The following is a 19,102-nucleotide window of genomic DNA, read 5'->3' on the forward strand; positions in this document are numbered from 1 at the left end:
GAGGAGGAGGAGCTTTCTGATTGGCTGAGCAGAGCAACGTGGACATCATCCAGCTACAGGTTGCTCACATGTGACGGTGACATCGTGCATGCGTGCGTGTGCGTGTCACTCCGTGTGTGTGTGTGTGTGTGTGTGTGCGTCCGCCGCACGGCCACGCCGCAGCTCTCCGCTCCCGCACTTGCAAAGTATGGTGGCGTCAGTGCGCGGCTGCACGGCGACGCCTCCGCTGTGAGACTCCGGAGGAGGAAAGTTGGTGCGGAGGTGAGTTTCCTTCCACGCGTGATCCGTGAACCCGTGCTCAGCGTGGGGATCCGAGCCGAGACAGAGGCGGCTTCTGCAAGGGGATGTACTTTCTTCCCACCAAAAACACCTCCTTGTTCAACTTCGATCGCTGCTAAATCCGAAATATTTAGATGATCTGGTGCATAAATTGACAATTCTGTGTTTATAGATTGGATTTTTTGATTTTTTTTTTTTTTTTGGAGGGGATTTATTTCAGAACTCCTGTGTGCTTTTTATTGAGTGTAACCTTGAAACGAAGCATTATCTCAGAAGCAGGATAAGAGAGGCGAAGACGCCGTGGGTTTTTTTTCACAAGGCAGGAGGGCTGATTAGATACAGCAGGATAGAGGCTTGTTTGGATTTAAAAAAATTTTTTTTTTAATTATTTTATATTTTATGTGAAAGTAACCGGTTTGTTTGCATGTTCCACATGTACAGCTGAAAATGGGGGGGTCGGGGTCCTTAAGGGGGTCACAACACGTGGATATGCAGAATCCACGCCTAAAGCAGAGTAGTTAAGTCTAATTGTGTGTGTGTGTGTGTGTGTGTGTGTCGCAAACAATGTTTGATAAATGTATAAATTACCATATGATTACGGCTGATTTATTTTTCTCTGGTCTATTCTAAGATGTGAAAGGTGTGATGTGACAGCATGATTATGTTGAGTTCTACGTGAGGAAACGTTTGGGACGTTCTGGGTGTTAAAGGCGGTGAAGATGCATCTGGCCCTTCTCCCACTGCAGGGACGCTCAGAGCCGTGAGATCGAAGCCGAGAGAGAGAGAGAGAGAGAGAGAGCGTCGAGGAGGACGGCGGGGATGAAGGCCAAAGAGAAAGCTGTGAGACAGTCCAGGAGGACGTGGTCCGACCCCGAACCGGAGCTGGAGCCGGACACCGAACCGGAGCCGGGCTCCAGCGAGCAGGAGGGCTCCGAGGCCTCCTTGCGTCTCGGCTGCGCCTGGAGAGGCTCCCTGAGGAAGAGGGACGCCAAGCGGCAGGGAGGCGGCGGGGGCAGGGGGGGCGGCGGCGGCGGCGGAGGGGTTCGCCGGCGCCGTCAACACGGTTCCACCACCAAGGAACGCAGCGTTCGACGGCTGGAGAGCAACGAGCGGGAACGCCAGCGCATGCACAAACTCAATAACGCCTTCCAGGCGTTGCGCGAAGCCATTCCCCACGTCAAGACGGACAAGAAGCTCTCCAAGATCGAAACGCTGACCCTGGCGAAGAATTACATCAAAGCTTTGACCACCATCATCCTGGACATGTCAGGCGCCTGCCTGCCTGACAGCGGCGTCCCGTCGGAGGCCAGCGCCGCCAAACTGCTCCAGTGCTACCAGCAGCATCTGGAGGAGGAGGGCGAGGAGGGCCTCACCCAGTACCTCACCGCCATGCACAGCCTCAGCCAGCACAGCTAACAGCGGCTGGAGGAGCGGAAGGACGCGCGGGTGAACTTTAAAAAATGACCAGCGACGCCGAAATCTGCCGGTCGAGACTGTGGCGCTTTAACCCCGAGTCGCCCCCGTGTTAAAAAACCCCGATTCTAGCGACCGGTTTGAAGGCACCACGCGAGTAAGTGAGGTGTTTTTCAAGCAAAGTGCAAGGAGTAACCGGCGGACCGTGTCTCCGTGAGAGAAAACAGGTGGATCCCCGTCACCAAGAGCGAAAGAACTCTTATCGTGCTCCTCTGAGATGAAGGGCTAATTCTTTTTTTTTTTGTTTGTTTGTTTTCACCATTCCTGTGTGTCTTATCTGTGGTTGAAAACGGGACGCTGTCTCGTGATATCTCGTTGCCTTTAACAAAAAAAAAAAAAAAAAAAAAACCTGCTTTTTCGCCTCGAGTCACAACTGTCACATTTAGGGGTTGAGGGAAAAAAAAAAAAAAAAAAGAAGTGTTTGCTCATTGACTAACGTAGATGATCCCTCACCGACCTGAAAGAATAAGTCACTCGTCCGCTTTTTAACTCCATCCTGTAGCTGGGAGGCAAAGGCCGTGTTTGAAAAGTGTGTGTAATAAGCCTTTATTTTGTGTGTTTCCGTGTTTCTCCGAGCAGGATGTGAATCAGAAAGATCAGAACTGGATCCCGTTGGGAGTTTTCAATAAACATCTATTTATTGAGGGGTGTGTATTTGTGAGTGACGAATGGATCGCCGGACATCGACGGCGCCGTTACCGTCTGGCGTTTACAGGTGATACAGGCCCCGCCGGCGATTTTACTTCCTGCGACCTTTAAGCAGGTCTCATCTGGTATGAAAATAAATGAATTCCCGAATAGCTGCAAAAAGGCGAGGATTGTTTCCCGATGGAAATCTACACTTTACAAACAAGTTTTATCTCAATATATTACCATTGTCACTATACAGCAGAATGTGAGCGGCGTTTTCGACAGAACGCTCGGTCCAGGCGAAGCTCACGCGCCGAAAACGAGATTGAAATGCTAAATGGTCATAGCGAGGCGAGCGGACGCCACGGGTTAGCTTTCCGAAAAGGAAACGGCGTCTCTCCGTGAACGTGTAGTTGATTTAATGTCGATTTGACTCTTTCTCCTGTTTCGCATTCATTTTTTTTTTTACTTATTAACATGGGCACAGCGCATTGCGGCAGGCGCTTCGATTTTAAAATTCGGGGTTTCCCCCGCGTCGCTCAACTTCGAACTTTCTGTCTCCAACGGGGGTGCGATGTGGCAAATGGTAATCCCACTTGTAGGTTTGATTCATTTAAGTACATGATTATAAATAACATTGGAAATGCCTCATAAAAACTTCTGATGAAACAGACAAGAACATCACGGTTAAAAAGAGTTCATGAAAACCAAGTGGGAGTGGATTAAAACATTTTGACTAGTAGTTTTGTGGATGTAATTACATGGCTCATCTCAAACCGGCAGACGGTGTGTGTGTGCACCTTAGTGTTTACGTGTTGTATCTAACATCCGTCGGCGTTGCCCGCGACCACCGCGCCGCTGGCGGTGATGGAGCTCGGAGGGGCCGGTGCTCGCGTCAGAGAGGGGAAGCGGATTCGGGGCGGCTCCACGGAATTGCCTCTGACGGAGACGTGTTCCCATCCGCCCTGAGGAGGAAGAAAGAAAAAAAAAAAAAAAGGGTGACATTTACTCAGAGAGGAACCAGCTGCGGGTCGGGTGGCAGGCGGCCCGATCTCAAATACACACTCGGCCTTCTGCCAAGCCCGATTCTTGTCCCCGACATTTCAATATGAACACATTTCAAAAACGGATGGGAAAATGAAGCCTGAAATTCACGCGCCGGTGGGGGTTTACTGTCGACGTTTAAGAAGTCTAGACAAAAGTCCGGAGAGTCGGACGACGAGTGCGCGATCCTGATCGTGAATAGAGGTCATACATTAAACCCGGAGGTGGCCGGTAATCAGATACAATTATTCCATTACATGCACTTGAATAACTTTCAAAGACCCCCTCCGTGCATCATTGAAGGCACAAAAATAGTCATAAAAATGTCCATCTAGTCTTGCCACATTCAAATTTTAAGAAGGTATAAATATGCTAATATTTCTTGGGCTGAGCCGTCGGGACCGCCCGGCGCAGGATGTGTTTTCTGCCTCCCAAGGCCATGCATACGACGAGCGTACGCTGATTTTCTGGATTAAAAATAGTCTTGAGTTTTAGAGAAAAACCCGGACTCGTGAGAAAAGCAGGACTTTTCTGTCCGGCAAACATCATTCAGGGAGAAATTCAAACATTCGACTATAGAGCAGGGAGAAAACTACTCTCCACCTGGAGGGAGCTTAAGTAAAAAGCCCTCTAAAAGTAGTTTTTCAGAGAAAATACTTTTTTATATGCACGTTAGATGGACTCCTCGCAGCGAGAAGGTCCCCAGTTGGATTCCAAATTTCGTGTGTGCACGTGCTCCCTGTGTCTGCACTGGTTTTTCTCCAAAAACACTCAGAAGTGGAGACCCTTAATTCCCCCAGATGTGTGAATGAGAGTGAACGGTTGCACGTCTCTATATGTGGCCCTGTGATAGGCTGGTGAACCCGACCTCTTGGCCAATGACAGGCTCCGGCAACCGTGAGGGCAGGATGAGCGGGATAGATAATGAATGGATGAATGCGCATTCTAAGATAAACACACTTTCCCTATTAAAGTATGAAGGTCGCCGAATGTCATGGTGGTTTGCGTCCTCTTGAAGGCGACCGGCGTGCGAAGCTTTTAACCGAAAGATGTCGGCTTGAGCTTTCGGTTCCTCACCCCGATGCCGTAGTCCCACGACTGTCCCTTGGGCTCCATGGGCTGGACCCCGAGGCGATGGCAGACGGTCCCTCGGCTCAGACCGTGACTGCCCTGCACCTTGTCTGCAATGATCCACACCTTCACGCCGGTTGAAAAACACCGGATGAGTTGCGTGGATTTTTTTTTTTCTTCTTTAAACACAATAAAATTAAACAGCAGCAAAGAGCGAACAACAGACCTGGTCCAGAGGCCCGACGGACACTTTGTGTACGTTATTAGAGATGTGCGCCCACGAGGAGCCCTGAGGATAGCTGGGGGTCAAGCCCTGCCGGTACCACAGGTTACCTGGCCGGGAGACGGAAAAAACGTCACCGGAGAGGGACGACGATAAGATATTTCAGCTCCTGAGTCAAAAGCGCGATCTTAATACCGTTTTCGTCGACGGCGTAGACCGACGTCCTCCCGACGGACACCTGCTTCAGCTTCTGCTTGGACGGCGAAGGGATGTGGTACCAACAATCTCCTGCAGAGGGAGACAAAGTCCCCACATTGTTTTGCACGGGGGCCGTGTCCGTTTCCGCGTTTTTTATCGGGACAACGCAATTATGCTTTGAGCTGTAGTTCTAAAACCCCATCTGCGAACCTGCGGGAGTTTGCGGCGACACGGATCCTCTGTAGAAGGTAGAGCCGTCCCTGGCCACGGCCCAAACCTGGCTCGCCGCCCCGACGGAGACGGATTTAAAAGGCTGATCGGTTCCAACGTGGAGCCACGACGACCCCTGAGAGAACGATAAAAGGATGCCGGTGGTTTATGAAGATACCAAGAGGGTATTTTAGGGTACTGAGCTTATAAACTTGAGTTTATGGCTATGTCATGTCTGCTAAGATATCATCTGTAAGATTCACCGCCGGCGTCAGTGCGGTGACTCCCAGCCGACAGAGAACATCTCCTTTGTTGCTGATGGCCCACACAGGAACCACATCCACGCCGCTCTGAGCCGCGCACGGCAGGATGGTCACGTCGCTCAGAAGGACCGGTGGGATTTCCTGCCAGGGTCCAGTAGTCGCCAGTTTACACTTTCTATGCAAGAGAGAGAAACATTCATGGGCGGCTGCGGCTGCAGAAACCCCGCTGATGCAAAAAGCATCTATCACGGTTTGGAAATAAACCCTCCGGTACCTGGCCCAGCGCCTGCGACGCACGAAGTCCTTCATCGTTTTATAGCCGTGATACGACCTGCGCGGACAGAGATACGAACGGAAATCACAAAATCCAGATTGTCCGGTTGATAAAACGGACAGATTCAAGGAACAGAATGTGAAACCCACGCTGGGAAGTCAGCTGCGTACTGCCAGCCCTCCCGGTCCGTCCCTCCAGATACGCCGTAGTCAATCGCCCAGTCCGACACCTGCAAGCAGCAAATGTCAACGTTTTCCATGATAATGGCTGTTCACCAGCCTGCCTGAGTGTGTGTGTGTGTGTGTGTGTGTGTGTGTGTACCCATGTCCACTGGGGCGAGGGAGGTTTGGTGTTTGTTTTGGTGCATTCCTGCAGTCCCGATGCATCGCTCCACATGTAGCGGTCCGTCGGCAGGCCTCTAGGATGAAGCCAGAGTTCAATGAAACCCGAGCGACTCGACGCTTCGGATCAAACCGTCCGAAAAAAATGGGTTTTCATCTTTGGCAGGTGTTTGTCACCTGAAACTGTCGGGTTTTTAAGTGAAAACAGGATGTGTTTGTTTTTCCCGGAGAAGCTGGGCGTGTTATTTATTAACTTCTTTGCAGATTCTACTCTCTGAGTGAAATGTAGTTGGGGGAATCTTGTTATTGATATGTGTAATTTTATATTCTTTGGAAAACTTGCAGGCATTTTATAGCTGCAGTAATAAGGTCAATTTTGAAGCTTGAATAAAACCCATTGCTTTTGACAAAAGGGCTGGACGGTCGGCCATTTTAGATACCGTAATTTCCAGACTATTGAGCGCACCTGAATATAAGCCACACCGGCTTATAAACTAAATAAATATATGTGTACATATGTTGGCCGCGCTTGTCTATAAGCTGCGGGTGTCCATGTTGTAATATTAGATATTTACACGAAAGATGTTACACAGAAACTTTTTTTTTCCTTTTAGTTAAATACATACCGGTAACATCCACAAATACTTGCTAGAAATGCTTTTTTCCAAACGGTGCCTGTAACACAGCCGATTAATAACAAATAACACAAGGAAAAGTCCATCCATTTTCTATCCCCGCTTCGTCCTCCTCCAGCTGATCGCGATCTTCATCTTCTTCCTGCGCACTAAAACATTTATAGTCGTCTTTTTCAGTGTCGGAACTTAAGGGACTCAGAATTTCACGGTAATTTCATCGGTCCGATGTGACGAGGATAAATGATAAATGACGCCATCCCCCCAAAAAATCCAGAAATGAACCGCTTAAAAAAGTAGCGGCTTATAGTCTGGAAATGACAGTTCCTGCTAAGTTTACCTGCTGGTGTAGCCGGTGACGGGGTTCCACCTCTGGTTCTCGTAGATGTAGACACTCTTGACATCCGTCTGCGTGTAGATGTTATCGGTGCAGTTGGGAAGGCCCTGAAAGAAGCCCCCTCCGTAGCCCCCCACGTACACCCAGGCGGTGTGATCGTAACCGATGCCCCACACTATCCCGACACTGTTACACTCCACTATCCTCAGGTGACCCCCCACCTGCCGCCAGAACCTGGATAAACGAAACGAAACAAAAAAAAAAAAAAAATGAGCTGATCATTTTATCGATGTTCTGCAAAATCGAGCGTATTCGCGGCCTTACATTTGGTCACAGGGTTCGGGAAAGGGCAAGCTCTCCAGGCTGGGAGAAGGCTCGCTCACGAAGATGTCCCCTTTGCAGGTGATGGACCAGATGGCCTGTTTGGAAGGAGGGCCCTGAATGCCGCGGGAGTCGCTGCACGACACGCTCAGCAACGCCAGCTTGAGGCGGGGAGGAGGTGAAAGGAAGACGCGGACAGAAAAATACAATTCAAGAGATGAGATGAAAATTCCTGAGCAATTATGCAAAGAGTAAACATTTCAGAGCCATTTTGACGGCTATGAATGCACCTCCCCTTAATTTATGGCAAAATCTACATGCTCTACTCATGTAAACCAGTGGAGACAGTTGCATTTGAGGAGAAAAAACAACCCTTTTTATAGAAATGAAAGAAAAATGGCAAGGCATGTGTATTCTCACTGCATTTTTACTGAATAATCATCACTATTAGTTTAACTTACTGCTGTGGGGTGAATGAGATAACACACAGCCTTGAAAATAAGAGTGTGCTAAATACAGAGCAATCCATTCACTATTTAGCAGTATAAAAAATATCATAAACGAACTATGCATGTAGTTCTGCTAGTTCACTATGACTTAGAACAGAGGAAGAAAGTGGAAAAACTTTTATCCTCTTTGTTGTCGTCGTCATTCTGTTATCTATTTTTATCCCTCTTGTTGTCATTCTGTTTATCTATATTTTTCACTCTTGTTGTCATTCCATTCTCATCCTGTTTATTTTTAATCCATGTTATCATCGGTTCCTTTCCTGTTATTGTCTTTGCCCTTTTAATTGTCTTCTACTTCTATTTATATTCATATTCATTGATATTGAAGCAACAAGACTGGCATCATCTCTCTCAACCTTCAAGAAACAGGTAAAAACTTTTCTCTTTCAGGACTATTTACTGCGCTGATGCTTGAGCTGCCCCAGATCAGGTTAGGCACCAAGTTAGGCTATGCAGTGTGTGTGTGTGTGTGTGTGTGTGTGTGTGTGTGTGTGTGTGTGTGTGTGTACGTTTGTGTACGTCTTTGTCAAAAAAAAAAAAAACAACTCACTAACCCAAGCTTTCTGTTCTGTATATTTCCTGTAAGTCGCTTTGGATAAAAGCATCTGCCAAATGTAATGTAATGTAATGTAATATTGTTATTGTCACGGTATCTAGAAAAAAAAATACAGTAATTTGCAAGCAAAGTTCTTTTCATTACAGCAAAATTACAAACAATCGGTTCTCTATATAATGAAGTAAAAGTATCATTGAGCTTAAAATCTCTTACCCAGTCGTGCATTTCCTGCTCCGTGGCTGCCGCCAATCTGATCGGCCACCTCTGTTTGGTCCGCTCGGGCGTGTAAACGGCAAAAGTGTGTTTGGAGCTGTTTAACACCGGCACCAGTATGGTCACCTCGTTGATGAAGGCGTGCAGGTACTGGCGTTTGAGAGCAGGGACGGAAAGAAAAAACAGAAGTAAAATAAAAATAGAAGACGGGGGAGAATGTCCGCTGGTTAGGCGACGGGATGATCGAAAACATCTGGCGATACGAACACTTCCTGCTGACCTTCTTCTCTTCATAATAGTTATAATAGATGAAGAGGATGCCGTCCTTGTTGCCCTCCGGTCCCGAGAACTGTTCCAGGGCGAAATGAACGTCTATCCACTTGTGTGGCTTCCAGTCCCTCCACCACTGCATGGCACCCTTTTTTACCCACACGGACTGGGGTGGAAGCAAGGATTAACAGAAAAAAAAAAAGCAGCATAAAAGACGGCAAACGGGCGACCAAATAATCCGTTTTCGTGTCTCGTTTTCTGAACCTACCTGTTCTATGGCTTGTTCGAAGTGTCTGAAATTGTCCATTTCTCTCTTGGAGCGTTCACTGAGCTGCTCGAAGATTTGTCTCTTCCAGGCCGACGTCTGCGCCGGCGAAATGGACAGACTCATCGTCTGGACGGACTGAGCCAGCACTGGGAGGAACACACACAACCAGCCAAGGTTAAACGGACATCCGACCTTTAGTGTGCGCTATGTTTGCGTCGTCTATATTTTCCGAAGAATCTGGATCAGCTGAGTAAATGATGCACTCACATGATGCGTTCATGGAGCAGTTGAACCAGCTAAGCTGGGAATGTGTATCCACAGAACAGCCTCCTCCGCTGACCCACGCCCACAGAGGGTGCTCATCGGCCCCGTACGGGTCCTCTACGGCGAGGGTGTACGTGGCCACCGACGACAAGCTGCAGGAATCGGCGGAATCCATGACGGCGCCGGTCTGATCCCGCTGGCCGTGGATCTCCTCCAGGTCCACGTTGCTCCACTGGGGATCAGGGTGTCCAAGGGAAAGCGGCGCGTCGGCACATTGAGTCCCGTCCTCGCCTTCTTCCTCCAGGACGGCGGGGGTGTCCGACCCCGGCGCTCCTCCGGCTTTGGTCGATTCGCGGTCGGACACGAGTTCGGAGATGAAGCTGTCGCTGGTGACCTTGGGGATGCGGGGTTTGGTGTCGCCGGGTTCCCCCGAAGCGTCCGAAGCCATTACGGTTGGATCCAAAGCTGCTTTCTCGGTATCCGACTCCACATCGCTTGCCGCAGACTGGGTGCGCACCTCGCCGCAAAAGTAGCATCCGGCGCTGTGACATGCAGGAGCGGAGGAAAGACGAATCAAACACATTTTTAGCAACCTTTTACTGTTGCGTATGACTGAATGAATTAAATTGTGCTCTTCAAACATTAGTTTGTGTTCGATGAGATCACATTTATTTACACCCTGTCTCTCGTGGGAAAACAAGGCTCTCCGCACCTCTGCAGGCTGGTCACGCTGGCGCTGGAATGCGATCTGTCACCGTCTCTCGGCACGGCGATGGCCCTCCAGGTTTTCCCGCTCAATTCGCTGGATGTCACGCCCTGCCGAAAGTACACGGCCCGGTCCTCGCAGCCGATGGCCCAGACCTGCTTACGACAGGCCCCGAGACTCAGCACAATGCTCCGGTTGAATATAACGTTGGGCACAGACGATTTTTCACCTGGTCATTGAGTCCGACGTTAATCGTGGTCATTTCTCCGACCATGCCGATCCAACCGGAGCCCTGCGGGTTGTGGGCATTCACTCCTCGCCGGAACCAAACCTGGTGAGTATGTACGGGATTAAAAAAATAAAAATAAAACCCCACCCACCTACCCTGGACCAGTGGCGTCAGAGGCTTAAGGATGTAAACTGCATGGAACGCATAACAGCAAACTTACGACTTCAGACAGACCTATATCTTGACAAATGGGCACCCGTTAAAAAAATATTTGGAGAGTTGAAGATATTATCACTATTTGAATGCGTTAGATGCTTTTCTCTGTGTTTGTGTTTTGTTTTTGTTTTTTTTCCTCTGTGTTTTTTTTTTTTTTTTAGTTTTAGTTTATTTTTCACATGCTATTGAGGAAATAAGTGACCTATAAAGATTATTGTATAATGTATATCTTGTTATGCGGTTTTATAAGAATGTGTAAAACTCTGTTAAGGAACTTGTTCTAATAAATGTTAAAAAATAAATAAATACATAAAAATAAATAGACGTACAAGTTATATGCATAGTAATATCCTATAATTTCCTGCTGCTAAAGCACAACGGGTCCTTTTACACAACCAGACAAACACCTTGCCTTGTTTTTGTGGCTTCAGATCTGTAAATGGGGGGGAAACTCACAATACTGTCATTATTTGTTCAGCAGCCGGAGCAGCTGCGCCAGTAACGGTTACATTTCATCCCATATTAACTGCAATGTGGAAAAATGCCAATAAAAAAAAAAAAACTTTGTCAAAACGCAAGGTTTTTCCCCCATTAATGCTGGTTTCCAGTCTGGAAATAATCAAGATAACGCTTCAATCTCATTCGAACGGGTTTTGTGTGGAGAGAACAGGCCACGCAGTGGGACCATCACCACCGTTGTTGCGATAACGGTCATTAAAAGACATGCAGATGGTTGTTAAATCTCCTGCAAAGGGGCTAAATATGACGGGACATTTCTTGCAGGAAAACCAGTGCACGGATTTTAGACAGAGGACACGAGTAGCCTGGACAAGAGAACGTAAAGAAATACAGATTTCAGAGAAAATACAGAGGAGAAGGTCAGTGATCCTTCATCCAATCAACAATGTCCCCCAGACCTCCTGCAATTCCAGCGAAAATATTAATAACAATATTCAAGTAGGTGAAATCATCAGCACTTACAATAAATTGAGTTCATTTCCCAGCGTGTTTCATAGCATTGCAGAAAATGCTTACATTTGTATTTCCACAACTTAACTTGCATATTATAAAAGTCTACTGCCCACTTAAATTGTACTCATCTTTGCATCTGCACTTTGTGAGTTGTACTCAAAGGTCTTATTGTACTGCCACTTTTCTTTTGCACGGTTCATATTTGTATCTATAATCATATTTATAATAATGTTTACACTCTTCCTATCAGCATATAACCAAATGCGCTGCAGGCAGCAATGTAGGAATTTCACTGTCCAGGGAAACACATTTCTCCACTGTACATGTATCTTGAACAACTTTTATCTGAAGGCAACTTAAAACACGTAAGCTGTTACAGGACTTTGCAGTGACAATATTACAGTGGAATCCATCCGTGCCGTCATTTCTTACTTTATTGTCCTTGGTCAGAGCCCACACCGCGTTGTCTCCCACGGCTACGTGCGTGGCTCCTGCATCGGGACTAGGAGAATCCACCACAGCCCAGGAGACGCCTGGAGCGCAAAAAAAGCGTGAGCCCCCATACGGACGCAAATAAAAAAATCATATGCCCTCCACGACTGCGGGCGTACCTTGGGGGCAGTCTCGGCCGACGCCCTCCCTCACGATGAGCTGTCCCTCCCACAGCACCGCCCAGAGCAGCTCCCCGGGGCCACAGCTGATCTGGATCACTTCCCCAGGGGTGGGCACCTCCTCCCATGAAGAGCCCTCAGGATTGTGATGGTAAATACCCTCCCTGAACCACAGCTGGCCCGAGGAAGAGCACACGCAGGGGAGAAAACGGGGAGTTAGACGAGGAGGAATCTACCGGAAAGTCGGTTTCTGGTGACAGGATAGAACTAACAGACCAAACCTGTTTACATCTGCTCATGTGGTGTGAATCCGAATTACGAGAATTACTTTCAGCCGTTGGAAAAAGAGCCTCGATGCATAAATATCTAAAACACAGAGCTTGAAATCCATTATAATCAATGCCATTATTGGAGGTTTTATTTCACACAGTCTCGTGGGTTGTGGCTTGAAATGATTTTAGCCTCTATCGGTTAGAATACATCACTTTGTATAAAATGGAAGAAAATACATCACATTGTTACGACAGTTCTGTTCCATTTTTTTTTTACTGCTGTATTTTACGAATCGTCCACGCACGATGTTTCTGTGGATAACTAATGTCAGGGGTGTCCAAACTTTTTGCAAAGAGGGCCATATTTGGTGAGGTGAAAATGCGTGAGGACCGACCATTCAGCCAGAAATTCTTTGAACCATTAAGCTTAAATGCAAATGAATTATTTAATGAATTATTTCATTGCAAATGGCATACTTTTCATGTCTTAACACAGATGTAAAGTTTTTACCAAAATCACTCGGTCTTTAAATATTAAAATACCACATACAGAGACTGGAAAATGAGTGGAAAAAAAAAAAACCTGAACAAAGATTAACCATATCTAGCTTCATTTGAAACATTACACATATTCACGAGTAAATACTCACCGAACTGATTTTACGACAGAGGCTGCAGGCCGGTGTAAATTTGAACACGGGCCGCTTTTGGCCCGCAGGCCGTACTTTGGACATGTCTGCCTTACGATAACGCAGGTGTTATGAGTTGTACCTTGCCCTGCAGGGATACGGCCCACAGTGACAGTCGGCCTCTGGGTTCCTCGCTGATCTCCCACCCTCCGCAGCTGATGTCGCTGAAGGGATCTGGTAAAGTGACCCGCTGCGAGGGGATCTTCAGTCCACGCGGGAAGAGAGGTGTCGGTGAACAACGTCATCCTTAACAAGCACCTTCCCGAATAGCGTGACACTCACCTTAGCCCACGTGTCCATAGCTTTGTATCTCCTGTAGCGGAGCCATCGCCTGCGACGGACACAGGAGTTCCACTTTTTGTCTGGGGTGTAGGTTGCTGGGAAGTCAATAGCATAGGTCCAACCCTGCAGAAACAAAGATGTCTGTCAATTAAAAAAAAGGCAGGGGTACAATCTTATGTGGACGAAATGAAAAAAAAAAGGGACACTTACCCCTCTCTCAGTGGGTTCTCCCATAAAATTCTCATCCACGTACCAGTCGCCTTCCCACTCCCAGCTGCTGGAGGGAAGCTGGAAACTGTCCAGAGGCTGATGTTGCAGACCCGTAATGTCACTCCACTGCCAACGGTCACTTGGCAACAGACGCTCGGAGAAACCATCCATGGGATTCCATCGCTGACACGCGACACATCGGACGACACAGAGGATTCCCGTAATCACAAATTAGTAACAAGCAGCGTTTTATGCAACATATTAGTCACGTACACATACATTTTTAGCAGGCCGGGGGCTTGACAGCAGTTTATTTCTGCCTTAAAAACTATTTTTACACTTGCTTCTGGGTGGCAGTTAAGAAGAGTTAACGACAGGAGCACTAAGAGAAGTTGGTATTTATTTTAGCATTTGAAACCACAGAAAGCATGACAGAATTTGTCTATTTTCACATTTTGAACTTTTACATTCAACCAAAGAAAAAAGAGCCATGACGATTATTGAAAACGACCCACTTGATTCTCGTAGGTTTCCTCCCGGAAGCGAACGTTTAGGTCGGACGCCTGGATGTTCAGGTAGATGCTGTTGTCGCAGGCGATGCCCCAGCAGCAATGCTTAGCCGCCGTCACCCGCTTGAACTCCATGTGGGCATCGCGGCATTGCTCCCAGTGCTGCCCCGCCGTGGACAAGCTGTAGACCCGTCCATGGATGTCCACGGCCCACAGCAGGGACGGAGGCATGGCTGCACCCGTAACCTGGGGGAAAAGAGAATAACAGCCGAATGTAAAAATATTTCACTTTAAACCCCTCCATTCAGAGACGTGTGTTTCCTCATACAACTGAGCGCTTGAGTTTCATTGTGTTGAAAGATGTGCAACAGATTCACACCCGAAGATTATTTTGACACTCGGTGATAAATGTGTAACCTTCACACACCGGGAAGGGGGGGTGGGGTGGGGGATGTTACGAAATCACAATTGTCTTGCAAACTAGCCTCGGTCAGAGCAGAGAAATATTCCAGCTTCTGAAGTAAAAATAAAAATTATGGAATTTTACATAATGTGCAGCACAGTGGCCCGACAGCAAGGAAAGGAAATCCCCGGTTTGATTCAAACGAGAGACGTCTCTGTCTGGTGTTTGCATGTTCTCTTCCTCCCACGGTCCAAAAAGATGCAGTAGGTTCATTGAAGACCCCAAAAATTGCCCAAATGTGTGAATGAGAGGGTGAATGGTTCTGTCTTGGGTGAACCTCGCCTCCAGCAACCTCGGTTGCAGGATAAGCAGTACAGATGATAAATTCATGTATCAATGCATTAATTTTGCATTGAAAATTTTTGAATATCCGGCTATTTCTTCTGCAAAAGAGCCGTATAGGACAGGGTTCTCGGTTTGTTTTCCTCACCCTCTTTTCTTGCTATAAAATTGTAAACTGAACCAGGAGTGTTGACATTTGACCTGCAAGGTTCAAAATGTCCCGGTCTTTTTTTTTTTTACCACACCCTTCCCGGAGTCGGTGCACTTGCAGCAGCATAGCATCAATGAATCAACACGATGAGTATCATTATAACATTCACTTTTTCACAATAAACTCCCGACGAGAACAGATGAGTGTTTCTTCAGAAGGCTCTCATTGTGTGACATGACAGCTGAACAAATACGACGCTCACGGAAGACGCCTCCTCACAGTAGCCTATATATTCTTTATTTATCTAACATCGAAACGTGACCCGTATTCAAATGTATATTAAACCCTCAAGATTCATGAATTGTTGTGTAAAAAGGAGAACTCGACGTTAAAAAAACATCAAAAGGGGCTGCGTGTAAAAAAAAAAAAAAGGACGACTCGGGTTTGTTTTGGACGCAGGCTTATGGGCTTAGCCGTCCAGAAATAGCAAATAACACACACTTGTACACAAACAGAATCTCTCTGTCACACACACACACACCGACCTTGCCGTCGTGAGCCGTCCTCCGGTGCAGGTGAGGCCCGGATTTGTCATTCAGCGCCGGGGAGCCGGAGTTCTCCGTCCGAGCCGCGTCCTGAACGCCTCCCCGGGGCTGTCATGTCAACACAGCGTCTCCACCGCGAAGCAGGAAGTGGCTCCGTTTCTCTCGCTTCTCATTGGCTACTGTGGTGATTGCGTCACAGCTCGAGGACACCGGAGCCAAGGCCAATGTTTTGGGTCATGTTTCTGATATTCTTTATCCGCATTCATGTTTATTGTCTTTTTTTCTTTTCCTTTGGGCTATTCTCTTCACAGCGAATCAACCCTCTCCTACTAGCCCTATTCTCTGTATCCTCCTTTCTCACACCAACTAACTTCATATCCTCTCTCGCTACGTCCATAAATCTTATTTGGTCTTCCTCTAGACCTCCAATTCCAGCATCCGTCTACCAATATAGTTACTCTCCTTCCTCTGTCCATGACCCCACCATCTCTGACCTTATCCAAAACATCTAACATGTGCCGTTCATCTAATGGACTCATTCCTGATCCTATCTGTCCTGGTCACTCCCAAAGAGAAGCTCAACATCTTCATCTCTGCGACCTCAAGCTCTGCCTCCTGTGTTTGTAGAGCAAACAGCATGGCTGGTCTCACCTCTGCCTTGTACACCTTTCCTTTCATTCTGGCTGATATTCTTCTCATAGTGGCCCTGACACTTTTCTCCACCCATTCCAACCTGCTTGAACCTCTTTTCCACACTCCCACACTGACCCTGAATACCAAACTCCTCCAACGTCCTGATCTCCACTCCCTGTAGCTTCACCGTTCCACCCAAGTTCCTCTCATTCACACACTTCTGTCTCTCTGTGACTAACCTTCATCCCTGTCCTTTCCAGAGCATACCTCCACCTCACCAGATTTCCCTCAACCTGTTCCCTGCTCACTACAGATCACAATGTCGTCTGCAAACATCATGGTCCATGGAGATTCCTGTCCAACCTCGTCTGTCCGCCTGTCCATCGCCGCTGCAAACAAGAAGGGGCTCAGAGCTGATCCCTGATGAAGTCCCACCACCACCTTGAACTTCTCTGTTACCCCTACAGCACACCTCACTGTCTCACAGCAAGCATACATGTCCTGCACCAGTCTACCATACTTCTCTGCCACTCCAGACGTCTTCATTCAATACCTGATATCCTCTCTTGGCACCCCATCATAAGCTTTTTCCAGGTCATTTTTATTGTTTATTTTTATGTTTTTCTGATATTCATATTTCATACTGCTGCACATTATTAACTACCTGTACTGCACTATCCACTTTCTGCAGTGTGTGAATTGAGATTTCCCCTCTGTGGGGTGAGTAAAGGAAAGTTCTATCCTATAGGTGGCAATATCGTGCAAAATATGATCAGGGGTTGCTTCCTGATGCGTCCTGCTGTTAATGCCAATCGCATTTGTGCAAGTTAGTGAATGAGTTACATGAGCGGATTCTTATTATGTAGCTTAATTTGTTACTACATAGAGTCAGTGTTTAATTTCTGCCATCAGCCTTTGCAAGCAAATGTAGAAACATATTAAATGACCATATTTGTGAAATTCTATAATGCGTTTTCTTGTTTCCTCCACTATGTATGCTCTCTAAATAGTGTCATGTGAGTCTGGTTTCACATCTATAAATGGAGTTGATGAGGATATCTAATTAGCTCATTCGTTGGTGACCCTAGAGCAATACTGGACGGTTGAAATTCAAAAGACATGCCAGAAAGAAAGAGAACACTTTTAATGAAGAAAAATAAAACATTCAGTCAAGGATAAATAAGATGCCGTTGAGATACATTGTCAAAATAGTCACTGCATTTCAAGACAACTGGCAAATCATGAGGACGACGAGATCTCACATAGGCTCCAATCACAAAGGTGGATATTTTCCTTCTTGTGGTTGCAGTTGCACCTCCAACAGCCGCCTGTTTCACTGTGTAGGAAAAACATTTAAACATTAACAACTTCAGAAACAACAACATTCAAATGCAGATGGGAATTATTCACATTGTCCTTCAACCAATTTAGAAAAGACTATGAAACGACACTTGTTTACGAATGTGTACCTTCCCGTTCCATTTGGCCTCCGATCGCCGATTCAGTTGCGGCGCGGTTCCGAGTCGTGACTGCCTCCCGGCAGCTCCCCGCCGTACTTCGAAGTAGAACGCAGCAAAGAGTCCAGTGTGACCTCAGCACATTTGGCGATAAAGCGAATGAGAGGGCGTGCGTCGCTCTTGTTAGCCATATCCAGAGCGGCAAAGTACTCTTTCCTTTGCTCTTTGTGGATGGTGATCGCCGGGTATCCGGCTTGCAGCAGAACGAGGTTCATCAACAGCCGCGACGAGTGCCCGTTGCCTTTTACGAACGGGTGCACGGACACCAGTTTATGGTGGGCAAGAGCCGCATACTCCACAGGATGGAGCTGCAGGGCCTCATCGGAGTTGAGCCAGTGCACCATCTCCTCCATTTGCTGCTGGAGGTCCTGTGGTTGGGGAAGGATGTGGTTGCTGGTCATCACCTGGTTGGTACGGAGCCTCCCTCCCTCCACAGGGTCAATGTAGCCAAATACTCTGAGGTGAATCTGCAGGATATCATTTACGGCAAAGGGTCCCGTTTTGGACAGCAGCGTGTTGTTGATGTATTTCATGGCTTCGTCCACTCCGATAGCCTCGTTCTGCTCCTGCAGCCTCTTCCCGTGCACGGCGTAGCCTGTCTGGACAATGTGGCGGATCTCGGACAAAGTGAGAGTGCTGCCTTCGATGGCCAAGGTGTGGTATATCTGACTGTAGTAAGTGTCCTTCATCACCCGACGGAGCGCATCGTTGTCTTTATGAATAGACATTAGCCTGCGCGCTTTGCTATCGATGACTCCGAGGTGGTGCTGATCAATCTCCTCCACCAAGGGAAGAGTGCGCGCTCGGCTGACCAGAGCTCGCTCGTCGGCCGGGGAGATGGACAAGGCTTTGGTGTATAGCTGGTCCGCCTGGATGACATCCTTCTCCTCCAAAATATCCCCCAGCTCCGTCAGCGCATCGACAGAATCTGGAGTCATCGTCAACACATGCTCCAGCAACTTGTGGGCTCGCTCCCATTTCCCCAGTTTCTTCATCTTCAGAGCCTGTTGCAGGACTTCTCTGGCCTCGACCTCCATCTCTGCGCCGAAAATACGATGCCAGCAGCTGAGGAGTTGGAGACCCTTCTGATAATTCTCGCTTGGTGCGATCTGGGTGCATACTCAATTTGTAGTCTCTCTCTACTGCTTTGTTCATGGCTTTACGCCTCTGTGACATCATAGCTTCAGCTATGTGACATAACATCCGCCTGTTTGACATTAACCGCAGAAACTCTTTTCTCCACCTTCCCTTTAGACATCATAGCTTTTCAGTGTTTTACATACCTGCTTCAACTTATTCGAAGATACTCTTTTCTCCACCTTCCCTTTAGACATCATAGCTTTTCAGTGTTTTACATACCTGCTTCAACTTATTCGAAGATACTCTTTTCTCCACCTTCCCTTTAGACATCATAGCTTTTCAGTGTTTTACATACCTGC

The 19,102-nt window shown here is 47.4% G+C and overlaps 2 protein-coding genes and 1 pseudogene across 2 annotated transcripts; 1 reads left to right on the forward strand and 2 right to left on the reverse strand.

The window, feature by feature from the left end:
• The first annotated feature begins 140 nt into the window (after positions 1-140).
• On the forward strand, positions 141-3,348 carry bhlha15 (basic helix-loop-helix family, member a15). Its single transcript, XM_086140308.1, has 2 exons — positions 141-261; positions 1,026-3,348. Exon 2 carries the CDS (start codon positions 1,099-1,101, stop codon positions 1,693-1,695), a length of 597 nt encoding a protein of 198 aa, XP_085996434.1. The 5' UTR covers positions 141-261; positions 1,026-1,098; the 3' UTR covers positions 1,696-3,348.
• On the reverse strand, positions 2,365-15,649 carry tecpr1a (tectonin beta-propeller repeat containing 1a). The gene is made up of 24 exons (XM_086140307.1): positions 15,514-15,649; positions 14,079-14,318; positions 13,564-13,746; positions 13,354-13,476; positions 13,154-13,273; positions 12,111-12,285; positions 11,932-12,032; positions 10,312-10,413; positions 10,089-10,237; positions 9,380-9,918; positions 9,113-9,258; positions 8,855-9,010; positions 8,575-8,724; positions 7,300-7,457; positions 6,979-7,209; positions 5,987-6,083; positions 5,815-5,894; positions 5,666-5,722; positions 5,392-5,566; positions 5,129-5,264; positions 4,916-5,008; positions 4,724-4,830; positions 4,504-4,623; positions 2,365-3,347 (listed from the first exon to the last, which is right to left on the reverse strand). The coding sequence occupies exons 2-24, from the start codon at positions 14,301-14,303 to the stop codon at positions 3,204-3,206; spliced, it is 3,567 nt and encodes a 1,188-aa protein (XP_085996433.1). The 5' UTR covers positions 14,304-14,318; positions 15,514-15,649; the 3' UTR covers positions 2,365-3,203.
• A 1,998-nt stretch (positions 15,650-17,647) lies between these two features.
• On the reverse strand, positions 17,648-18,700 carry LOC147214855 (protein adenylyltransferase FICD pseudogene; annotated as a pseudogene).
• Between the last annotated feature and the right edge of the window lie 402 nt (positions 18,701-19,102).

This window comes from Fistularia commersonii, chromosome 33 (genome assembly GCF_037954325.1).
Source record: "Fistularia commersonii isolate RoL2024-O1a breed Wild chromosome 33, RoL_Fcom_v1.0, whole genome shotgun sequence".
Classification (NCBI taxonomy): domain Eukaryota; kingdom Metazoa; phylum Chordata; class Actinopteri; order Syngnathiformes; family Fistulariidae; genus Fistularia; species Fistularia commersonii.